Source organism: Eurypyga helias, unplaced genomic scaffold (assembly GCF_000690775.1).
Source record: "Eurypyga helias isolate BGI_N326 unplaced genomic scaffold, ASM69077v1 Scaffold48928, whole genome shotgun sequence".
NCBI lineage: Eukaryota > Metazoa > Chordata > Aves > Eurypygiformes > Eurypygidae > Eurypyga > Eurypyga helias.
The window spans coordinates 1-20,346 of NW_010269761.1; the positions used below are offsets into that span (position 1 = coordinate 1).

The 20,346-nt window shown below is 35.1% G+C and overlaps 1 protein-coding gene across 1 annotated transcript; it reads left to right on the forward strand.

Annotated features, from left to right (window-relative positions):
• Window positions 1–954: 954 nt before the first annotated feature.
• Window positions 955–19,848, forward strand: LOC104514494 (catenin alpha-2-like; the record flags this gene model as incomplete). The annotated part of the gene is made up of 4 exons (XM_010158196.1): window positions 955–1,047; window positions 1,326–1,482; window positions 4,787–4,987; window positions 19,697–19,848. Coding segments are annotated over 4 exons (603 nt in total), but the record flags the coding sequence as incomplete, so codon positions are not given.
• Between the last annotated feature and the right edge of the window lie 498 nt (window positions 19,849–20,346).

Here is a 20,346-nt window from a genome sequence, read left to right on the forward strand (position 1 = left end):
ATTCTATGATTCTATGATACTCTTGCTAATGAGCATTTTACTCTACTGGACATTTTACTTCTATAGAAATAAATAGGTCCACCTGAGAATAAAAAAAAATATTAACCTAAACCCCTCAGGATCTGAAACAATGAAGATGCTTGAGAAATATGTAACTTCCCAGTATCAGTGAAGGCATCAGTATTTTGTTTATGGGTGGAAAAATACTACTCTGTATGCTAGGATATCAAAGAATCTTCATTTTGCAAAGCTCTGAGTGTATGGATGAGCCTGATTACTATTATTCATAACACACATGATTAATAGAAGGAAATGAGAGAAAATTTATAGATAATTGTCTGGATGTTCTACATTCTCTATATGGCTTTTCAGGTGACTCGAATAATACAATCCTGGAATCTTTCAAGTTGGAAAAAACCTTTAAGATCATCAAGTCCAACCATAAACCTAACACTGCTAATACCACCACTAAACTGTGGCTTTCAGCACCTCGTCCACACAAGTCTTAAATGCCTCCAGGGATGGTGACTCCACCACCTGCTTGGGCAGCCCGTTCCAATGCCTGATAACCCTTTCAGTGAAGAAATTCTTCCTAATATCCAATCTAAACCTTCCTTAATGCAATTTAAGGCCTTTTCCTCTTGTCCTATCACTTGTCACTTCTCATTCTTATTATTTTTGTTGTTAATATTATTATTATCAAGATATAGAGGAGGATGTGAAACACTTGACAGTGAGGGAAGATTTTGGGAAAAATCTAATGAAAATGGCTAGTTGAGTTTGCTGCTAAGGAAATAATCTACATGTGTTTCTGTTCACCAGCACAGAAGTTGCTGTATCACTCCTCTTTTATACAGTTCTTTCATTCTAGGCAAGGCTCAATAAGAAGAGAGAAAGGCATAAAATGGCCCGCTTGCCTAAAACTTAATTCTTATTCTTCTGATTTCATTGCAGGTTGCAAATCTGGCCTGTTCAATCTCGAATAATGAAGAAGGTGTGAAGTTAGTCCGTATGGCAGCAACACAGATTGATAGTCTGTGCCCACAGGTGAGTAAGTTTCTTGTTAAAAAGCACTTGAGAACTCTTTTGGCATTAAAAAACATCAATTAGCTGAGACAGGGAAAACAACCTAGGATGAAGATTATAGCCTTGCCTTTGTCATTTTTGCCAGCTTTCCACAAACTATAAAACATACATTTGTATATTAAGACCTGCAAATCAAATGGGGGGTGATGTTGTATTTTTAACACAGTCCATAGGCTATTTGTTTTTTCCCTTGTGAAAAGATTTTGCCATTCCTTGTAAAAAATTATTTTGAATAACAGGTGATAAATGCTGCACTCACATTGGCTGCCAGACCCCAGAGCAAAGTAGCACAGGACAACATGGATGTCTTTAAAGATCAGTGGGAGAAACAAGTACGAGTTCTCACTGAAGCTGTTGATGACATCACTTCGGTGGATGATTTCCTGTCTGTTTCAGGTACTGGGATCAAGGCACTTTTCTAAAAATATACTGCTAAATTAAAGTAATGGGTTAGAGCATAGAAGAGCTGTAGTTACTAAAGCATTATTAGTCCGTTAGTCAGTCCTTATTGGAATGCTGGTCTTCTACACTCAGTAGGAGCAACCAAGCCATGCCAATTAATCCCTGCTAGCAATGGCTAGCTTTTCATTTCCCAGAAAATAGCATCCTATTGGTGTTTCTGTTTCTATAGAAGCTCTGTTTCAACTCAGGTACAAAGTGGAATTCTGGCCAGCTTTTAAAAGCATATTCCGAACCTGTGACAGCCTGACAGTATTTGTAAAAGTTGTTAAGAGTCCTTGTGCAGTGGTAGGCAAGAGGAGGAAAGATGGACTTTATTTTGTAGCTTTGCTCAGATGAGCTGTGTCTAAACAGTGGGGCAGATGTACCATACATTCCTGGCCCTCTGATTATCCATACCAGGTAACTAGGCTCTGGAGAGATTAGGAAGAAGGGAAACAGGCAGATACTGTTTAGATACCTAGATACCTACCATCTAGGTTTGTTGTCAGGACATAAACAGTGTATACATTTCCAGGGAGCTGGGAAACACTTCTGGGTCCTAGAGTTACTGGTGTAGCAATGCAAACAAATAGTAGTAAAGCAGTGTAAGAAGCAGCAAATCTTTGCACTTCTCTGCCCTTGCTGGGAAGGTTTACAAGGCTAAGCAAGCTCTTCTACAAAAACAAAGTATCTCAGTCCTTACATAAAGAGGGCTGGAGAAGAGAAGGACATTGACTCTTTGGGTCACAGTCTTTTCTCCATCCTCCTTGTAAAGTGCTACAACTTGTAGCAGACTGTACTGTTATAATATAATCATACACAATGAATACTAGAATTGCCAAGTGCTGCATGTCTTGGATTGTTTGCTTCAAAAATCTCATGTTGCTATTATGGTTTGAAAGAGGGGAATTTCATTGTTGTGAATAAGGACATAGAATGTGCCAAGTGTGCGCAGCGTATTTGAAACTAACGTCAACGGAAGAGGCAAACTCCCAGAGATGACTTGGCCTTCATTTTCTGTTTCATTCTACATTCTTTTCTTTGATGTTTCCTAAATTTCCTAAAAGAACTTGAAGACCTTTGGAGGAAAAATAAAATATCCTTTAAAAAAATCCTTAATTCTCTTTTATGTCCTCCTCTTTATTTTGTTTGGTTGTAGCCCACTATTATTAGTTACAGGGAATGTTTTGGTTTAACATAAATACACTCCACTGTTCAACATCACTGCTAGAGTGTTTACTGCAAGCCATGACAGGAAAATGAAAAAGAGCTCTCAGAATAAAAAGGTACTTCAGAATCTGGTAGCACTTAGATTATTATTCAAGATTTGAAGGAGGCATGCACTCTTCAACAGACCTAGTTCTACAAGGGAAGAGCAGATCAAGCTGTAAACTGCAGACACAGTCCACAAGCCAGAGAGATGGCAAATGTGTTTAAATAGCCATTTGGTTATTTGAAGACTTTGTTCACTCCAGGAACTCTTATCCATAAAATCAGAAATTATTTGTATGGATGACAATTTTCTTTTCTGTTTTTCTCAAATCATACCTTTTTTTAACAAGGTCTTGACTTGTTCCCAAGGCAGAGGTGGTGGTGGCTAAGTAGTATTTCTCTTGGTTTTAGAATTTTCGAACACTGTCCATAGACATCTCTATCTATTAAAAATAAGAAAGCCTGTTGCTGCTAGCTCTAAGCTTGGAAGCCTCATCTTACCCTGAGCACTTTTATTTTTAGAAGTTAAACCAGTAAAGCATTCAAAATGGGCTGGTGTCTGGTTAAACATACCTCATAAAATGATGACTTCTCTTTTTCATTTTGAGTGTCACAGTTGATGGCATGTTTTATTAATAAAGTGGCTGCCAAAAAAAGGCTGACAATAATTTTGATCAGTTACTTTATATTCTAATCACAGTATCTGTTCCTATTCAGAAAGTACTTCTTGTTGGCCAAAATTTGGCTATGCTATGATAAAGAAACTGCCAGTGATGAGGAGAAAATAGTGAAAAAATAATTTAGCAAAACAACATTTTTAAAATATGGGTAGTTTTTTAAACAAAGAATTTTGCCTTGCAAGTTACTCTGATATACAGCTCAGGGGACTTCCAGATTTCATTCATAATTGTTACAGTTTAAAATTCAACATCATGTAAAACATTTCTGAAACACTCGAATGTTCTGAACTTGGGATTTTTAACATTGAAGATTAGTGTATCATTCTATTTTTGTGGCCAAGGATAATCACCAAAAACAGTTGATGAACTCATTTATTCTGTTTTATTTATTACTACTACAAAAAACATCTCATTTTCAGTTTAGTGGTGTCTGTGGAAGAAAAGTAAGTTGTAGAGTCACTGAGTTTCTTAGAGTGAGATAGCTCAGGTAAGAAATTCAGTCATACTTTTATTATTGAAATTATTTTTAACTGTACTGGCTACAGGGAAATGATGTCTAGGCTAGTCATAATCTGCTTCATCCTTTCAGATTATCTGTATGTGAGAATACTACATAAACTGTGGTACTGCAGCACATGAGAGTAGATGGCCTGACTCTGAGACAAGAAAAAATAATACAGTTCCCAAATTCCAATAAACCTACTTGATACTGTATCATCTCTGCAGACTCGCTGTTGTCAACTCTTATTTCAAAATATGCACAGTCACATATGATTATACTGTGTGTCATGAAAAATTCACACCTTAATCTCTGGCATAGACAGAGTAAAGGAGATAAATGGCTTCTGCACAGTCTCCCTGCTATCTACAAAGGCCATTTGCTGTTTTCAAAATGCTTTATTTTCTTTTCTATCTTACTTAGACACAAATGAACCAAATATATTAAACGTTTATAGGAATGTGTAAATTCATCTTCAAAAAATTGCCCAACAGTTTATTAGAGCATCTGCATAATATTTGACTGCTTTCTTTTTTGCACTGATTTTTATTACACTTTCATTATAATAAAATTCAGTGTGTTCTTTGAAATTAATGTAACTGTTTTTCAAAGAGTTACAGGTTGATACTTGCATTATAGGTGAGAAGACAGCCCAGGCACTTTTAAATATAAATATCACACTTGGGGTTTTTAATGTTATGTGGCATAATATCTCAGACTGGTTTTTTTTTTTTCAGAAATGGGTAAGGACATATATCAATTTTTTAATGTATTGATGTTTGCTGTTTACCCCAATTCAGTATACTTTGCTATAAGGGAGAATAAAATTAAATCAGCTTTTTTTTTTTTTTTTTGTCCTGCATTCCAGAAAATCATATTCTGGAAGATGTGAATAAGTGTGTGATTGCTCTCCAAGAGGGGGATGTTGATACACTGGACAGAACTGCAGGTGCCATCCGAGGCCGTGCAGCCAGAGTTATTCATATCATTAATGCAGAGATGGAAAACTATGAAACTGGAGTTTATACTGAGAAGGTACTGGAAGCTACCAAACTGCTCTCTGAAACTGGTAAGATTTCTTCAAATATTGTTCACTATTAAGTCACTTAAAACTTCTGGTTCAGTGTCTGAAATCTGTAACTCAGAGGGGAACCTGTGCTTGAAAACAAGATACAAAAAAAACAAATTAATGACCATGAGTTGGGTTGGTTGGTTGGTTGGTTATTATTCTCTACTCAGTGCTATTGCAGAAGTCATATTGACAAGGGCCATATAAGAGAAAAGATTCAGTAACACATCAAGCTTAGTTTACTTCATCAAATTTTCAGTGATTTCAGTAAATAATATGCAGCCTTTTCTTCAAGTTCTTTCTGAGTCAGTTGATTATGTATTATGTGTCTCCAGAAAATCATTACAAACATTACTCTGTGGTCTGTTCAAGTGAATGTACTTCCTGGTGACTGAAATTGCGTTTCCAAACAAAACAATTTTTCATTTAGGAACTGAAAATATATTACCTGATTGAAAAAATATAAAAGTCTGCTAGATTACATAAAATATATAGAATACATAAAATAAGTAGATTATGTAACAATAGAAATGTCTGCTAGATGGATAGACTGAGGAAGAACACTGCTCTCTTCTTGAAAAATGTTTTTGCCTTCACAGAGCAGGGGTTGAATTCATCTAACTGCGGGTGATTACATCTAAGCTGGTCATTCTAGAATCCATTATATCCAGTATTATCTGTTGCTATGTGCGTCTGAATTGTTCAGTGCTGGCAGTACTATCAAGTGCTCTCATCTTAAAGCAGTGGTCTACATTTCTTCAGTTGAATCATGCTTTGAATTTCACTGACTTTATGGACTAGGTCTCCACTCACCGTACAAGTGACCAGCTATGATATAGGTGCATGTAGTGTAGATGTCTGAAAATGTCTGAGCTGATCCTCCCCTATCTATCTGCACTTGCTCATCTGGGCTTTACAATCATCAAGGTTACTTAAGGAGGAACAAATGAGAATGCACCCATTTGGGATATGGCAAATGTAACATTCAGAAAAAAAGTATCTCCCTATGAGATAGAAAACCAAAAACTTGGTTGTAGCTGTGGCAGCCTCTTTTTCAGCTTTGAGAACAGAAATCAACAAAATGAGCTAAAAAAATGTTGAGATGATTTAATATTTCTTACTGTGTTTTTGTCCCCTACTTATTACCTTTTAACCCTGAAAGGAACCTCAAGCCCTAATTGCACAGATAAATCTCATTGACCAAAATCAATCATTTCTTCTTTTTCTGACTTTTCATTATGATTTATTGGAAATTATAGCAGAAGTGTGGGTGCGTGATATGGGATTAGGACTAGAAAATTGTGCCTTGTGTAGAGCCATACAAATGATTCAACACTGGTAGACATTAACTGTCACAGACACTTTCCTGTCAGCTGCAGGGAGGCATTTCTGGGGAGAGGTCAGGACAGTAACATTCTTTTCAGTCTATGGTACATGCCCCATTTGGAGCTATTTCTTGTGCACCGTTAATGTTCACTTTACATCCGTCTGAACCCAGAGGGTCAGGTTTTGCCCCTGTACAACTTGAAGATAATGCAAAAAGTTTTACTTCTTGGTGAGTTGTTTTTTTGTTTGGTTGGTTGGTTGTTTTTTGTTGTGGGTTTTTTTTTCCCTCTCAAAGTTTAGTGATTCTGTGTGTGTCATGTTTTTTAGATGGGAGAAACAAAAGTAGATTTGAAAATTGTTTTCCTTAGTCCCCCTAATTTTACTACCTAATAAGAGATCAATAAAATGAGTACTGTAAATTGAGATTATTTTTTGAAGTCTATGAACTAGTATTATGAATTCACAGAAAGAAAATACACTGTTTAGTTTGATATGGTAAAATATTTTGTTGCATTCTTGTGTTAAAGTCTCCTTTTGACAAATAAGAGATTTTGAAGAATTATTCCTATCACTAAGATTTCTTTGTTAATCAGAAAAAAATATATCTTCAAACTTTTTATTCAGCTAAAATGCTGACCTAAATGTTCTGTACAATTTTTTATTAATAGTTTTTCAACAGATATAATTTGAATTAAGACTAAGGGCTAGAAGCTCTGGACTGAGTGCATCTTGTCAACATCAACGTGTTAATGCTGAGATTCAATACTTAAGACTGAGTCCCTGTTCCTCAAAGTAAAAGTTACTAATTTTCCTGTATTTTGTAAAATGTAAGTAAATTTATGAGTAATAAAAAAAGTAAATAAATCATATTTTCAGCATTAAGAACTGTACTTCATGTACAAATTGTGCAACAGAAGTTTAGAAGATGGAATGGACCCAAATTCAATGGAGCCAATGAAGCTGAAACAGTTTATGCCTGATGCGAATGTGGATTATTAATATTACAGCGCAGTTTCTATCTGCAGCTTTTCAAGCCCTTTACAAAGGCCTTGATTATTATTTCTCTATGATTGTTTATTAAAAAAAGCAGAATTTACTGACTTATTTCGTCACCCTAGAATAAAGTGGTGAAAGTGGTATTTAGACAACCCTACACCGTTCTGTGCCCTGCTTGCTTATACTCTTCCCTCTCCCCAGAACTGGTCTCTGTCTACATATGCATCAGTGTATCTATGGACATAGAGATATGGGTATCTATGAGTACATGCATATATTTATATATTAATTCTATTCATCACTTTGAGATCCTGCACATATTTTACCAAACACTGAAGAATCATGAGTGTGCTTTATTCAGTCAAGCTTCAGAGACAGATGTGTATAGAAAAATCTCTGAGAGAAAGACATTGATGAACACCTTACCATTTTCATTTTTATTACTCCCTTTTTTTAATTCACCTTTACTTTTAAATGAAGTGCTTTTGAAAGCTTGGAATAATTTAGTTAAATTACAGTGAAAAGAAATTAGCACATTACCTTTCTCTTATTATTTACTATCAGCCCAGGAAAGGAAAGTCTCTGTTAAGCATCTTTTTCCAGGGATTTCACATTGTTATATGAGTACTGGGTTTGATCCACAGAGCAGAAATACGGATACACTGTTTTGGAAAGAGAAACATCTTGCTTATTTTTTATTTTAGGGGACAGAAGATTAATGAAAGTAATATTGGTAGGTTCTAAGAAATTGTAACTATGCAAACCTTACTTCAGTAACTGGTTTCACCTTGAAGTTTTATTTGTTTGCTGATTTAATTTACAGCCTTAGGAATATACAGGGTGAGGTTTTTTTAGTGTTTTAGTTCTTTCTTGCCAGCACTTGACTAACCCAGTGTCTTTATAGCCAAGTACTTGATAGAGGATAGATTCTTATCTCTGACAGCAGTATTAGGGAGTGGCGTATTGGTTAATGTCTTTTTTAAATTACATACTTTTGTTTTCCTTTAAAAGCAAAATAAATACTTGATTCTCACTTCTTAGAAATCTAAGATGAAAACTATAAAACCACAGAATCTACAGTTCTTGCTGGGAGCAAACACAAAACTCATAGTTTTAGTGGGTGTTAATTGTGTGCAGGAGTAAACCAGAGCAGGTTTCGTATTTTTTGGTTGCTTTTTTGGGCACAATGAAGTTTTACTATGGTTAACTTGGTTTCCTAAAGAGCCAGGTCCAGGCTCTCCCTGGGGGCAGCCCCAGCTCAGGGCATCAGGCACCTCCATGGGCACAGGGATGGCCTGAGGCCAGGCTGGGGTGTCAGCCCATAGATGGGAGACAGGATCAATCCCAGTGAGAGGAACCAGGGTCAGACACAGCCCATGGATCAGTAGGCAGGGCCACACTGATGGCTCCTATAAATGTTATATTGGTGTTCAGCATTTGTAGAGAACAGTGAAACTATTCTAGTATAGATAGTCCACTAAAAAAGGAAGGAGGAAAGTGTGGAAAGGAAAAGAGAGGAGAAAGGAAAGGCAAGGAAAAAAGCAAAAGGCAATGGAAGGGAATAGAAAACAGAGAACATAATTTCTTCTTGAATATTGAGATATTTCATACTACACAGCATCTTGTCCTAGCAGTAATCGAGGCCAGCTGATAATCTCACATAAACTTTAATAAGGAGGTGGGTGAAGTCTACTCAACAATTGCTTAAGAAGCTGTAACAACTGAAGGGAAGAAGTATGAGTTTATAAACAGGTAGAAAGAATTATCCGTAGAAAGAAATCAAGTAACAGGCAACGTAGTTGAATATTATTTTTCAAGATTTCTGAGATGCAGGGAGCAGCAAAAGCTGTGACATTCTTTAAAGGTCAGAGGGTTGAAATTAAATTAGGACTAGAGTAGAGTTTGCAGGGTCTTAATGTAAGGAAGTGAATGGGAAATTAAGGAGAAAAAGCAGAAAAAACGGGACCAGAACTGTCTGGGAAGGACTGTAAAAAGTTTCAGGTTTGGTTTTTGTTGGGGTTTGGGGTTTTTTGTTTTGGTTTTGTTTTGCTTTGTTTTTCCTTCCATTGGCATTGCATTGTGATGTCTGGAAACCATCCTGACAGAGCCAGTACCAGAGTTCTTGGGCTACTCATTCCTTAGAAGGACATTAGAAATTTGAAATCATCTGATTCAGAACAGAAATTAGAATTTCAGCTTTTAGCATGTATTTTAAATACCCTAGAAACTTTGTAACTAGCTGATTTTAAGTAGGTCACTCTCTGACTTCTGTTTTGATTCAATATTTTTATGTTTTCTTTATCAGAATGGCCTAAAGTTCAAAATCACCACTACTGACAATTCAACAATAAGCCTGCTAGAGTTTTATCAGTGTGAGTAGGACAAATTTTAAAGATATTTACCACTAGGAAAACTCAGCTCAATCATATTATCAAAGCTAATACTAAAATGTGGTAAAGATGGATTTTTCAGCCGTGATATGAAGGGAAACAAAATGTAGAAGCAAGAAGATTAATTTAAGCATAGCTGTAACTAAAAAAAAAAAAAAAAAACCCCACATTATATCTGAGGAAGAGATGAAAATTGAAAAATGGAGTCTATTTAAAAAAATAAATTATGTTAAATTCATGTTTTCTGAGCATTTCAGGTAGTTATAGCACAATTTATGGGTACCATCATCCTGAGAACATGAGATAGTTTATCCATGGGTTTTGATGAAATTATGGCTTTTATTCTGCAAAACACTGTAGCATTTTCTTTAAAGTTTTGCTCAACTGAAATCTAAAGGACAAGGTATCACCAGAAAACACATCTAATGAATTATTAAAAAAAGGTAGTTTACAAAAGGACCAGAGAATACCCAACATTATGTTCCACCATTACTTGATTTGATCAAAAAAATTTTTAATCAGAAAGACAGCCTTTGATATGCAGAGGAATACAGTAAGAAATCATGCAATATATGTCCTAAATCAATTAAGTGCAACACATAAAAGATGAATAAATCAACATGGTGTCTAAAAGCTTAATCACTATTTCTTTTTTCCCTCCAGTTTTAGAATTTAAAGGTAGAACGTAGTACTAAAGGAGAACGTAACATAATTGATTTAGATTTTCAAAGGCTTTTCATGAAGTCCTGCACACACAGCTGTTTGGAAAATTAGCCATAGAGTGAATGTTAAGGCCTTTGATGGATTAAGAACTTGTTACAAGGCACAAGCAAAGCTTAAATGACCATTTCTCAGCAGGCAGAAAGATAAATCCTGTGATGCCTCAGGGGTCAGCACTGTGGTTGGTGTTGTACAATGTATTAATTAACAGGTGATTAGACAGAAGCAAAATTTGCCAAATAGAAAATGCTGGTTTGGATGGTGAGAGTAGGGGAGTTTACTTATCAGAAAGATGACAATTAAAGATAATTTTATTTCATTTCTCTAGGTAAATGGAACAATTTAAACTGTATTATCTACACTGACAGGAAGGCTGTGAGCTAATTCATCCTCTCAGAAAAAATATGGCATTATTATGGGTAACGATACCTTTTCTATGCACAACAGCCCTCAAATCAGTGTTTAAGAATTTAGCCTGTACTTTAAGGGGGATATTCAGTGAATTCCCCAAGTAGTTGCCTCAGCTTTGATCTTGACAGTTTAAAGATCTTCCAGAAATGGAAGAAGTTAAAGATACAAGGATAACAAAATTAAAGAAATACAGGGATTTGGAAGCAAATTAGCTCTAGGAGGGTTTAAAAAGACCAGGATTATCTATTTTGGATGAACCAGACACCTTGGATAATGAAAAGTTGGTTAATATAATAGAAGTGCCCATTTTCATGGGCCATTATTATTTAGTCTCTGTTCAAATCTTTTCTCAGAAACATCTTGTGTTCTTAAGAGCCATTTTCTAAAGTAAGGGGGGTGGTTGTGGAGGTAGAAAATATATTTATATGAAGTCTAGAAAATAGAGGCAAAAAAATACAGTTATTATTGACTAGCTCCAGCAGAATGTTTTGTGAATATGTGTGAAGTATACAGTAATCTTTTAAAATAAAAACATTGGCATTCCTTGCATCCCCTTGCCTACACACACCTACGAACAGATATACACAAGGTTATAACTAAAGATTGTTTTGCTTGTGTTATATAAGCCATTTTTTGTCCAACAACATCCAACCATTTTCTTGTGGGGATTTTTTGATGAGCGGCAGCTAGCTTTTATTTGAATTATTAACCAGAAGGGAGTTCTATTTAGTAGTAACAATATTTTGGGGGTACTCACGGTAGGTAGTCTCTATTTGCACAAGTAGGCAGGAGAATGAGACAGCTGAATTGGTGAGACACATATGTCCCTGCAGCCATCATTTGTTATCCTTCTTTGTATGTTTTGTGATGACTGCCTACTATGCTGGCCACGAGGCATTTCCCTGCAGACACCTCTTACCTTAGTTCTGCTTTGACATTTTATCTTTTTATTAGTAACAATTCAATTAGGACAAAGTTTGAAGTTTCATTTGTGTGGAGTTTTTTTTTTCTGTGTGTCCATATCTGACAATGGTAACGTAACTCCAGACAGCCCATTAATTTCTATAATATACAGTTCACCTGTACTGTACCTAAGCAAATCCAACATTTCCTGGAAGTGTTACATTACCATGTCCATACTGCATAGTTGCATATACCCATAGATAAAGTAGGAGCCTTTTGTGAAGTGCCAGACGACTTACTTAACATATATGGGCCAAAGGGTCGGGATTTGGCCATAAATTCAAGTTACCCTGAAACACTGGTTTTACGGTCCGTGACTAAACCGGCAATGCAGTGTACTGGCAATGAAGGCTGATTCTTCCTGAAAGTCTTGTGTTTACTGCAAAATGCTGTAGGGTATTTTATGTTTATCTTTTAACCATTTCACTGGGGTAAAAGTGAATTGGTAAATAGCAAGAAAAGAAAATATGGTCGTGTGTTTCAGACACAAGCTGTTTCATCCTTTTCTGTGCCATAGAACTTAAACCAGCATGTTGAAATTTTTGCCCTAATTCTTCTTTTCCTCTTCCCTTTATGACCACTGTGAGACACATAGGGTTTAGTATGCAGAACTGATAAGGATTCACATTTTCACTGATGAGTAGCCATACTAGAAGTGAGTGACTGCTTCTCTGACCACAGAATGACAACACTCTGAAAACCCAATCCAGTGATGTAAAAACAGACATAATTATATTTCTTCATCTATTACCACAAAATCAGAATTAATATACATATATGTATGTATCATATATCTGTGCACAATGTGCATTACAAAGATACATAGGTGAAAGCATACATCAGCCCAAGCAACAAAATATTTAAAGCAAATCCGTTTCTTGTAAAACCGATCGGTATAATAATGTTATATATTGTTTAAGTAGAGCTTTATAGAACTTTTCATTTTTAATTAGCAACATAATAATCATGACTGAAATGTTGTAAATTATTATATGAAGCCAGCATTTAAAAAACATTTAATGAAGTACTTAGAATATTCTGATATGGAATTTGAAGGTTTTCTAGAAACAGACTTTGACAAACATATCAAGCTGAATAAGGTGTCATGTTTGATTTCTCATTCGTCCTTCAGACTAAACTGAGAAACTGTGCTGTCTTCGACAGCATACATCAGATATCCAGTAGGAATAGTTTTTAAATACCTGTTTAAAATACTTAAACTTCCCAGTAATAGACTTCATTCTTCCCTCAATTAAGTAAAATAATGAGCTAATAAATATTAAAACAAACAAACAAACAAAAACCCAAACAACCCCTAGAAGAAATTGAATTCAAAACTCTGAATTTTAAGCTATAGTTTTCTGGATTTCCTGTAATAAAACCTCTTAAATTTGCATAACTGCTGTGCTGTAGTTGTAACAGAGCATTATTTAATTTAGTGGATCTTTCATGGATTTTTGCCTTATCAGTCTCCCCTGATAACCCTTAGCTTACAATACCGCCAATCATACTAGATAATTTTGTTGATTTATGTGACATATGCAACTATGATGTTTAGCAGAAGCGCAGATTCTCTGCAGGAAATTTTCAAGGAAACTTCCTTCAGCTGTTAGCAGTGGAGCAGTCCAAACCTTTAGACTGCCATGTCATTCTTGAATCATCTTACCCAGATTGCTCCAGATTTTTACAGCCACGTAAGGGCTACTTTGACCAGGTGATTGGCACCTAGAATTATTTGTCTAGCCTCTATGAACATGGCATAGGGAAAATCAAATATCTAAAGGACAACTACAAATTCTTAAATGAATTCAGACCTACCAAGAGCTAGTCAGAGAGTAAAGCTGAACATGATGGGGTATTTGTGATGAGTCTTTTCTCTCAAGCTCAAGCATCTGGTTTGTCTGAGGACAATCTAGCTCCAGAAAACAACCTCTGGTCTTTGAGAAGGGTGATTCCCTTAGATCTAGGCACCTGGATACTAGAAAGAGTTGAGTAGGTTCTTGTCTCTTTAAAGTGAAGCTCTAAGAATTAGGTCTGCTGATGCCATTCAAAAATAGTCTTCTGGCTAGAAAAAATACTTCAAAGTTGAGACCTCTGGGAACCCATCAGTTCAGTGAAGTTTGGATGGAAAGTAGCCACTTCTTGCTGAGCCACTACCCTCCTGGCCATCCTTCTGATTTAGAGCCAAGAGTGTTCTAGGATTTACTGCAAGAATAGGATTTACTTATGTCTAAACTTGGTTGTCCAAAGCAGACATCTGTTCAAAGCCAGTAATCTTTCCCATCTCTCTATTCAATGGGCAGAGGAATATTAGAATTTGATTCAGCTAACTTCAACTGCTTTCTTAAAATAGGTGTGATTAATTGTCTAATGGAAACATCTATTTCTTTCCATTTGGTACAGGGAAAGCCAGATTTATAACTTTCAGATGTAGGAAGTAAGATGAAGCCAGACCAAGGTTCCAAACTCCAACTGATGACACTAAGAATTAGAAACCCATGCACCAGGATGAACCTTGACCTTTATTGCTTTTTTTTTGTGCCTAATTCTCCCTTTCTAGGTTACTGAACATTCATATCTAGTGAAGTTTGTGAGGAATTCAAGTTCCTAAATAATAAGGCCATAAAACCGCATACAATTAGCTAGGCTAATTCATTAATTCTTCTGTGTAATGAAACTTTGTATTCTAGTGCTATAAACAATAAAGCCCAAATATTTTTATTTTTTTAATGTCAATAACGTTATTACATAACTTAACTTTTCCATGTCTATCCGTGATCTTATTGTTCCCATATCACTAAACAAAATTTGCAGCTATCTTTTTAAGTACAAACATTGCAGTACAAACTGATTACCACAGGAAAAGAAAGTCAATAGATAATATATTTACACAAAAATTGATAATGAATTGATAATTTTAATATGTAGAAGATATAGGTGGGGTAGAAGAAAAACAAGAAAAGCCGCAGAGGAAATAGATTCTATGTAGAGCAGGGTGGTTCACAAGAAAATAGAGGTTGTATGAAGGCATGGATTCACCCATGGTGATGTGCTAGTTTTCTATTATGCTGATAATAATAAATAAATAGATTTGTCAATTGATGAAATGGATCTAATTTTAACTTGTTTTTTTCCTAGGTTTTCTACAGCAGCAGTTCAGCCTAGATTTTTTTGGCAGTGATCTTACATTCAGTGCCATTGAAAATTCATCTACTGAAATGCTTTAAAATCTTTATTTGTTAGAATGACAAAGACGGTAAATTAGAAGTGTTGCTATTAACTTGGGACCTGATTCTGTCAACATTTGTGCAGGTGCCTAATTAATTCACATAGTTAGACAGAGATGTTAATGGATCACATTTTTCAGTCTAAGTGTGTTCATAACTGTTTTCAAGACCACAGCTCAAACTAAGAAACCACTATTTAATTTTTGCCTCAAACTATTGATTTGCTTCTGATTCTGAAATCCATAGCCAACATCCCTGTACATAATAAATGAATCATCCTCTATCTAATACATTTACAAATGTTAAATCCAGGTACAGTGTTTATGCCTTGGCCTGAATGTTACTTGTAGGTATTTCACTATCAGCATATGAATATCCTCTTTGTACAGTAAATGATGGAAATAAAAGCATGGAGGTTTTGTGGGTGGAACTGAGTTAGGTATTTCTCTTTACATCACTGTCATGGAGCTCCTCAAGTGTGGTCCAATAACCTTAACTGGAGAATAATACAGTTCTTAATTTACAAAAACATGAATGGCAACATATGCTTAGAGAAACTAAAAGTAATAGCATCTCGTTAGTTTAAGATGTTTTTTCTTGCTTGTCTAATCAAAAATGAGCACTGACGTAAAAATGAAATTGACAAGCAAGCAATTCACAGTATAATTTAATAGCTATTTCCATTTTGAAACAGTAGATAATGTTCAAATGTTGAAATGTAAACTAAGAACTAAACTGTAGCCCCACTGACTGTGAGGTGAAAATAACTTTTCACACCCAATGGGAAGTCCCCATGTTAATATATGTGCTCAAAAATGAGTACCTCATGTTCATCAAAACAACCAAAATTTAACTTTCCTTCTCCTCCCCATGGCCTGATGCTTTATGAATCTATTCCTACTGCTGCTTGAATGAATGGAGTCATGACTGCTGACATCTTCCTGGTGGCATACTGAGAAAAATGACCTGTGGGACTTTAATGTGAAAGATTATTAATGTAAGGTTTCATTGGCTGAAATTAAGGAGTTCAAAATTTAGGTAGAAGGGGGAAAAATCTCATACAGAGAGAATATAGAAAAATATTGGAGAGTCCGTCATCCTTTGACAATTGAGCCCTTCTTTGATCTCTACATACTTGTTCCTCTTGTATATCCATTTCAAGCAAACTGTTTCTTAGTCCAATAACATTGTTTTAGTGAAGTAATGTGTGGGTTTAAAACATTTCTCAGAAATTAAATGTTTATTTCTGGTGAGGAGTGATTCTTATTGTAGCACATTTTGCAGGATCTGGTGCTGAACAAAGATCCTATAGCTGCCTATTAAATACTTTAACTATTTCCGTGACACTGGGGGCAGTTCTGGTTTCACTTCTGTGTGTCCCTTGTAGATCTCTGTGCCTAAAACTACAGATTTAGAGGGTCTGCTTGTGACCAGACTCGTATAACAAATACTGCATATATCCCTGCCCACTTTTGCTGTGTGCTTTCATATTCATAGGTCACATAAAAAAAAAGGAAATCAATAATTGTAGCCCAAATAAAAAGTTTAGGTCTATATTTAAATTATAATATATATTGCAAGAAGAGAAATTAATTGCAATGGTCAACAAAAGTAAGAATCTTTATGTTCTTTTTCTTGAGAAAAACATCCAAGAAGTGAACTGTATCAGGCTATGAACAACTTCCTTGAGGAGTTGGTAGAAATTCCTTTATTTGAATGTTTTAAACATGATTCAGATATCTTCTAGATAAGAGTATAGAAGCATGCATGTTATTTGGACTAAGTTATGTTACCAAAATATAGAAATATATGTCAGGATACAACCACAAAATATGGTTGCTTTTTTTTTAAAAACGTGTCACCTTCTTTCTTGTACACATGGTACAATAATCTCAGTCGAGCACTTAAAAAGCAGGCGTAGTACTCCAACTAGGGCCTTACTGTGCAACTTCACAGCATCTTGTCTCAGGTCTTTTTTTATGAGTTGTAATCATTCTAGATTGACCTTTGCCATTTTTTACAATAACATCAAATTGTTAGACACATTGCAAAAATCCATTTGACTTGTCTTTCTGGTTTAACAATGTACCACTGGTAATTATTCCTTGAGATGCTTTTTCTCATGAGTTACGTGTCCATCTTACAGAAATTCAATTTGCATTTCCCTTGTTTTGCTTCTAAGAGTGTCATGCTTGGCCATGTCAAAAAGCTTAACCAAAGTCAAGTGCTTCCTCCAACCTAGTAGTTAGCTGCCCTTTCAGGAAAAATATTGTAATAGCCTGATGCAACCTATTTTAACAAATCTGTTGCCTCTCTGACATCTGCACATTATTTACAAGACAATTAAACATTAATTGTTTTACATCATGTTTCATTTTCATTCTGGGTACTGAAATTAGGCTGTCAGAATATCCTATACTTCTCTCTTCTCTACCTTTATAAAAATAGTTATTTGCTTTTTCTTCTTTTTCTAAATCCCTGGAACTTTCACTGTTATTGTTTTTCTTGCTTCTTCAAAGCTAGTTCAGAAATTGCTTTGATTATTTTTCTAAGAACTGCAAGGTAAATTTTACTATGCTCTGTTAACTTTAGCCATATTTAAGAGATACATTCATTTATGTTTATGTAGATATTCTCCAAACTGCCCTTTTCTAATACAGTTCTGTTGCATTTAGTTATGATAAATACCTGACCGCTTCTGCTGTTTAGGAAATTCTAGATAGAAATTTAAGGACCCTAAACATTACAGTTCTTTGCCTTCCTTTCTGTTGCCATTTTTGCATCTTTAGGTTTACTTGGTTTATCCCTATGACCCTAAATATTTTTTTTATTATTCTATACGTTAACCTGTTTTCATTGTATTTTTAATGATTGCTTCTTGACTGCCAGTCTACAGACTTCCTTATGTAATCGTACTAGTCTCCTACTATATTTTCAAGTGTTCCATTAAGATAATTTGATATATGCATTTATTAACACTGTCTCCAAAGCTTCAAACTCCTTTTCTACTTAAAATGTTTCCCTTCTACCTAGCAATGTTTTGTGAATGTTTACATTTTTGAGTCTATTGTTGCCATCACTTTTTCCTGTTTTCTCCAACATATACCAAGCAGTTATGGCACATTATGTGCATAATGTACAATATCTGTTAAAGGGTTCCCCTTTAACATCCAGTGTTACTTCAATTCCAGAAACAGAAAGGTTGAGCTCATAGTTGCTGCCAGTTGTTCTTCAAAATGTAAACTATTCTTGAATATTTTTTTGTGTGTTCTTACTTAAAATCAGATACTAAGTAAGATGCATAGAACATAGTTTTTATTAGGTGTAAGATATATTTAAGAACATTAAGTCAAGAAAAAAATGTGGTTTCCTGCCTCAGTGACAGTTTATTTCCTAGAAAGATTATCACTGCTCTTGATGAAAATGACATTGGGAATTACTCTGTGTATTCGTCAGACTACCAAGAAGTGTTTTAAAAATATCATCTAGGGAAAAGATGATAAAGAATGATAATATTATAACAAAAAAAACCCCAATCTGTCTGATTTAGAAAACATCTTTTCCTGTTCTTCAAATTTTAGTGCCAAATTAATAAAACCAATGGTACATTATTTGGACACCTGGGTGCTAGAAGGAGGCAAATAACAAAAAATATGTAAATACAATATCTATCTATCAATCTTAAGCTTAACTCAGGTTCCTTAAATTTGTAAGAATTAATCCCAGTGGATTTTGTACCCTGGTTTCTAATGAAGCATTGATTCTATTTGTCTTATGGTATATGAGAGCCCAGTCCTCCAATATTAATGTTAAAATGCTGAAGAACAGGGGTAACTAAGTAAGAAAGTATAGGTGCATTATTATTAGTGGCACCTGGTGTTCATGCTCCTGTTCGTAGGATTTGGATTTAAGTTGTTAGAGGACTGATTTGGGGAACATTGATCTTTCTGCACATGGCATATGTAGAAAATGATTATACTTTCAAAAGAATCCTATATAAAATCTGAAGCCTCTAGTTACTTCAAGGAATGTCTTTAAACTATTTACATAAGTAAATAATTGCTTTAAGATATGTATTCATAAAGGACATAACAGTTTATAATACCATTAGCATGGTATTTTTTATGTTATATACATGATGATAGTGAAGGAACAATGTCTGTTTATGTATCTTCATAGAAGTAATTTCCTAGATTTTGCATTCCAAACATGTTTTGTCTCTTACACAATTATTATTATTCAATATGAGCTAGACTGCATTTAGTTATCTAAATTAGTAGGCATAATGGCTGCATTTTGCTTTGATCATTTGGTTTAAATACATACTGTGTTCATTCCAAGTTCTAAGGTTTTAAATGTAATTTACTGATAAGTCAGATAGCTTGCAGACTTTTATAAGTTAGTAAATCACATTTTTTAAAGGAAGTATTACATTCTTTGTTGTGCAGTTGGAGGAGATAATATGAAGATGGCTATTTTCATCCTGTCAGAAAGTGTGCCAGAGCTCTGCATGTATAGAATTGGTACAAACCCATGCCATGAGCCTTCCTGGGTCTTGAAATTGTAACAACAGTATGTACCATGTCTACTGCAAAGTATTTATGCCCAAGGGCAGGGGGAAAATGTTCATGAAAGAAAATGTCTAATCTTACTGCCTTTCATTTTATTTAATCTAGTTATGCCACGTTTTGCTGAACAAGTTGAAGTTGCCATTGAAGCTTTGAGTGCAAATGTCCCACAGCCATTTGAAGAGAATGAGTTCATAGATGCCTCCCGCTTGGTTTATGATGGAGTTCGTGACATCAGGAAAGCTGTTCTGATGATAAGGGTATGTAAGGCACCTGGGAAATGAAAGTTGGGCCTTACAGGAAAGTATCACATTGGATGAGAGGAATATAAAAGCTTCTTGGAATCAACTTTGTTTCATAATAAGGCAGAAATCTTGACACTGAAACAAGGGTGAAACAAAAGTACATGCAGCAAAAAAGAATTTGTAAGTAAAGAGATGAGGGTACTTTAAGGGATGAACCACAATTAATTTGTTAATCGCTTAGGAGAAGATTTTATCACAACAGCCAGTAGATTCAAACTTCATTACTGTTTTTGTAATAATGGCATTCATTTCCTAAGATCTTCAAAGTTTGTGTAGATTTTTGGGGGGTTTTTTTGTTTGTTTGTTTTTTCCTAATATATGTGTGCTGTCTAGGATATGAGTTAAGTCTGGTTCAAATCTAAACGAATAAATAAATAGTCTTGCTGCTCCAGTGAACCTCTGCAAGGATGGTTTTGAATGTTTACTGAGTTAAAGAATGTGTCATTTCACCAT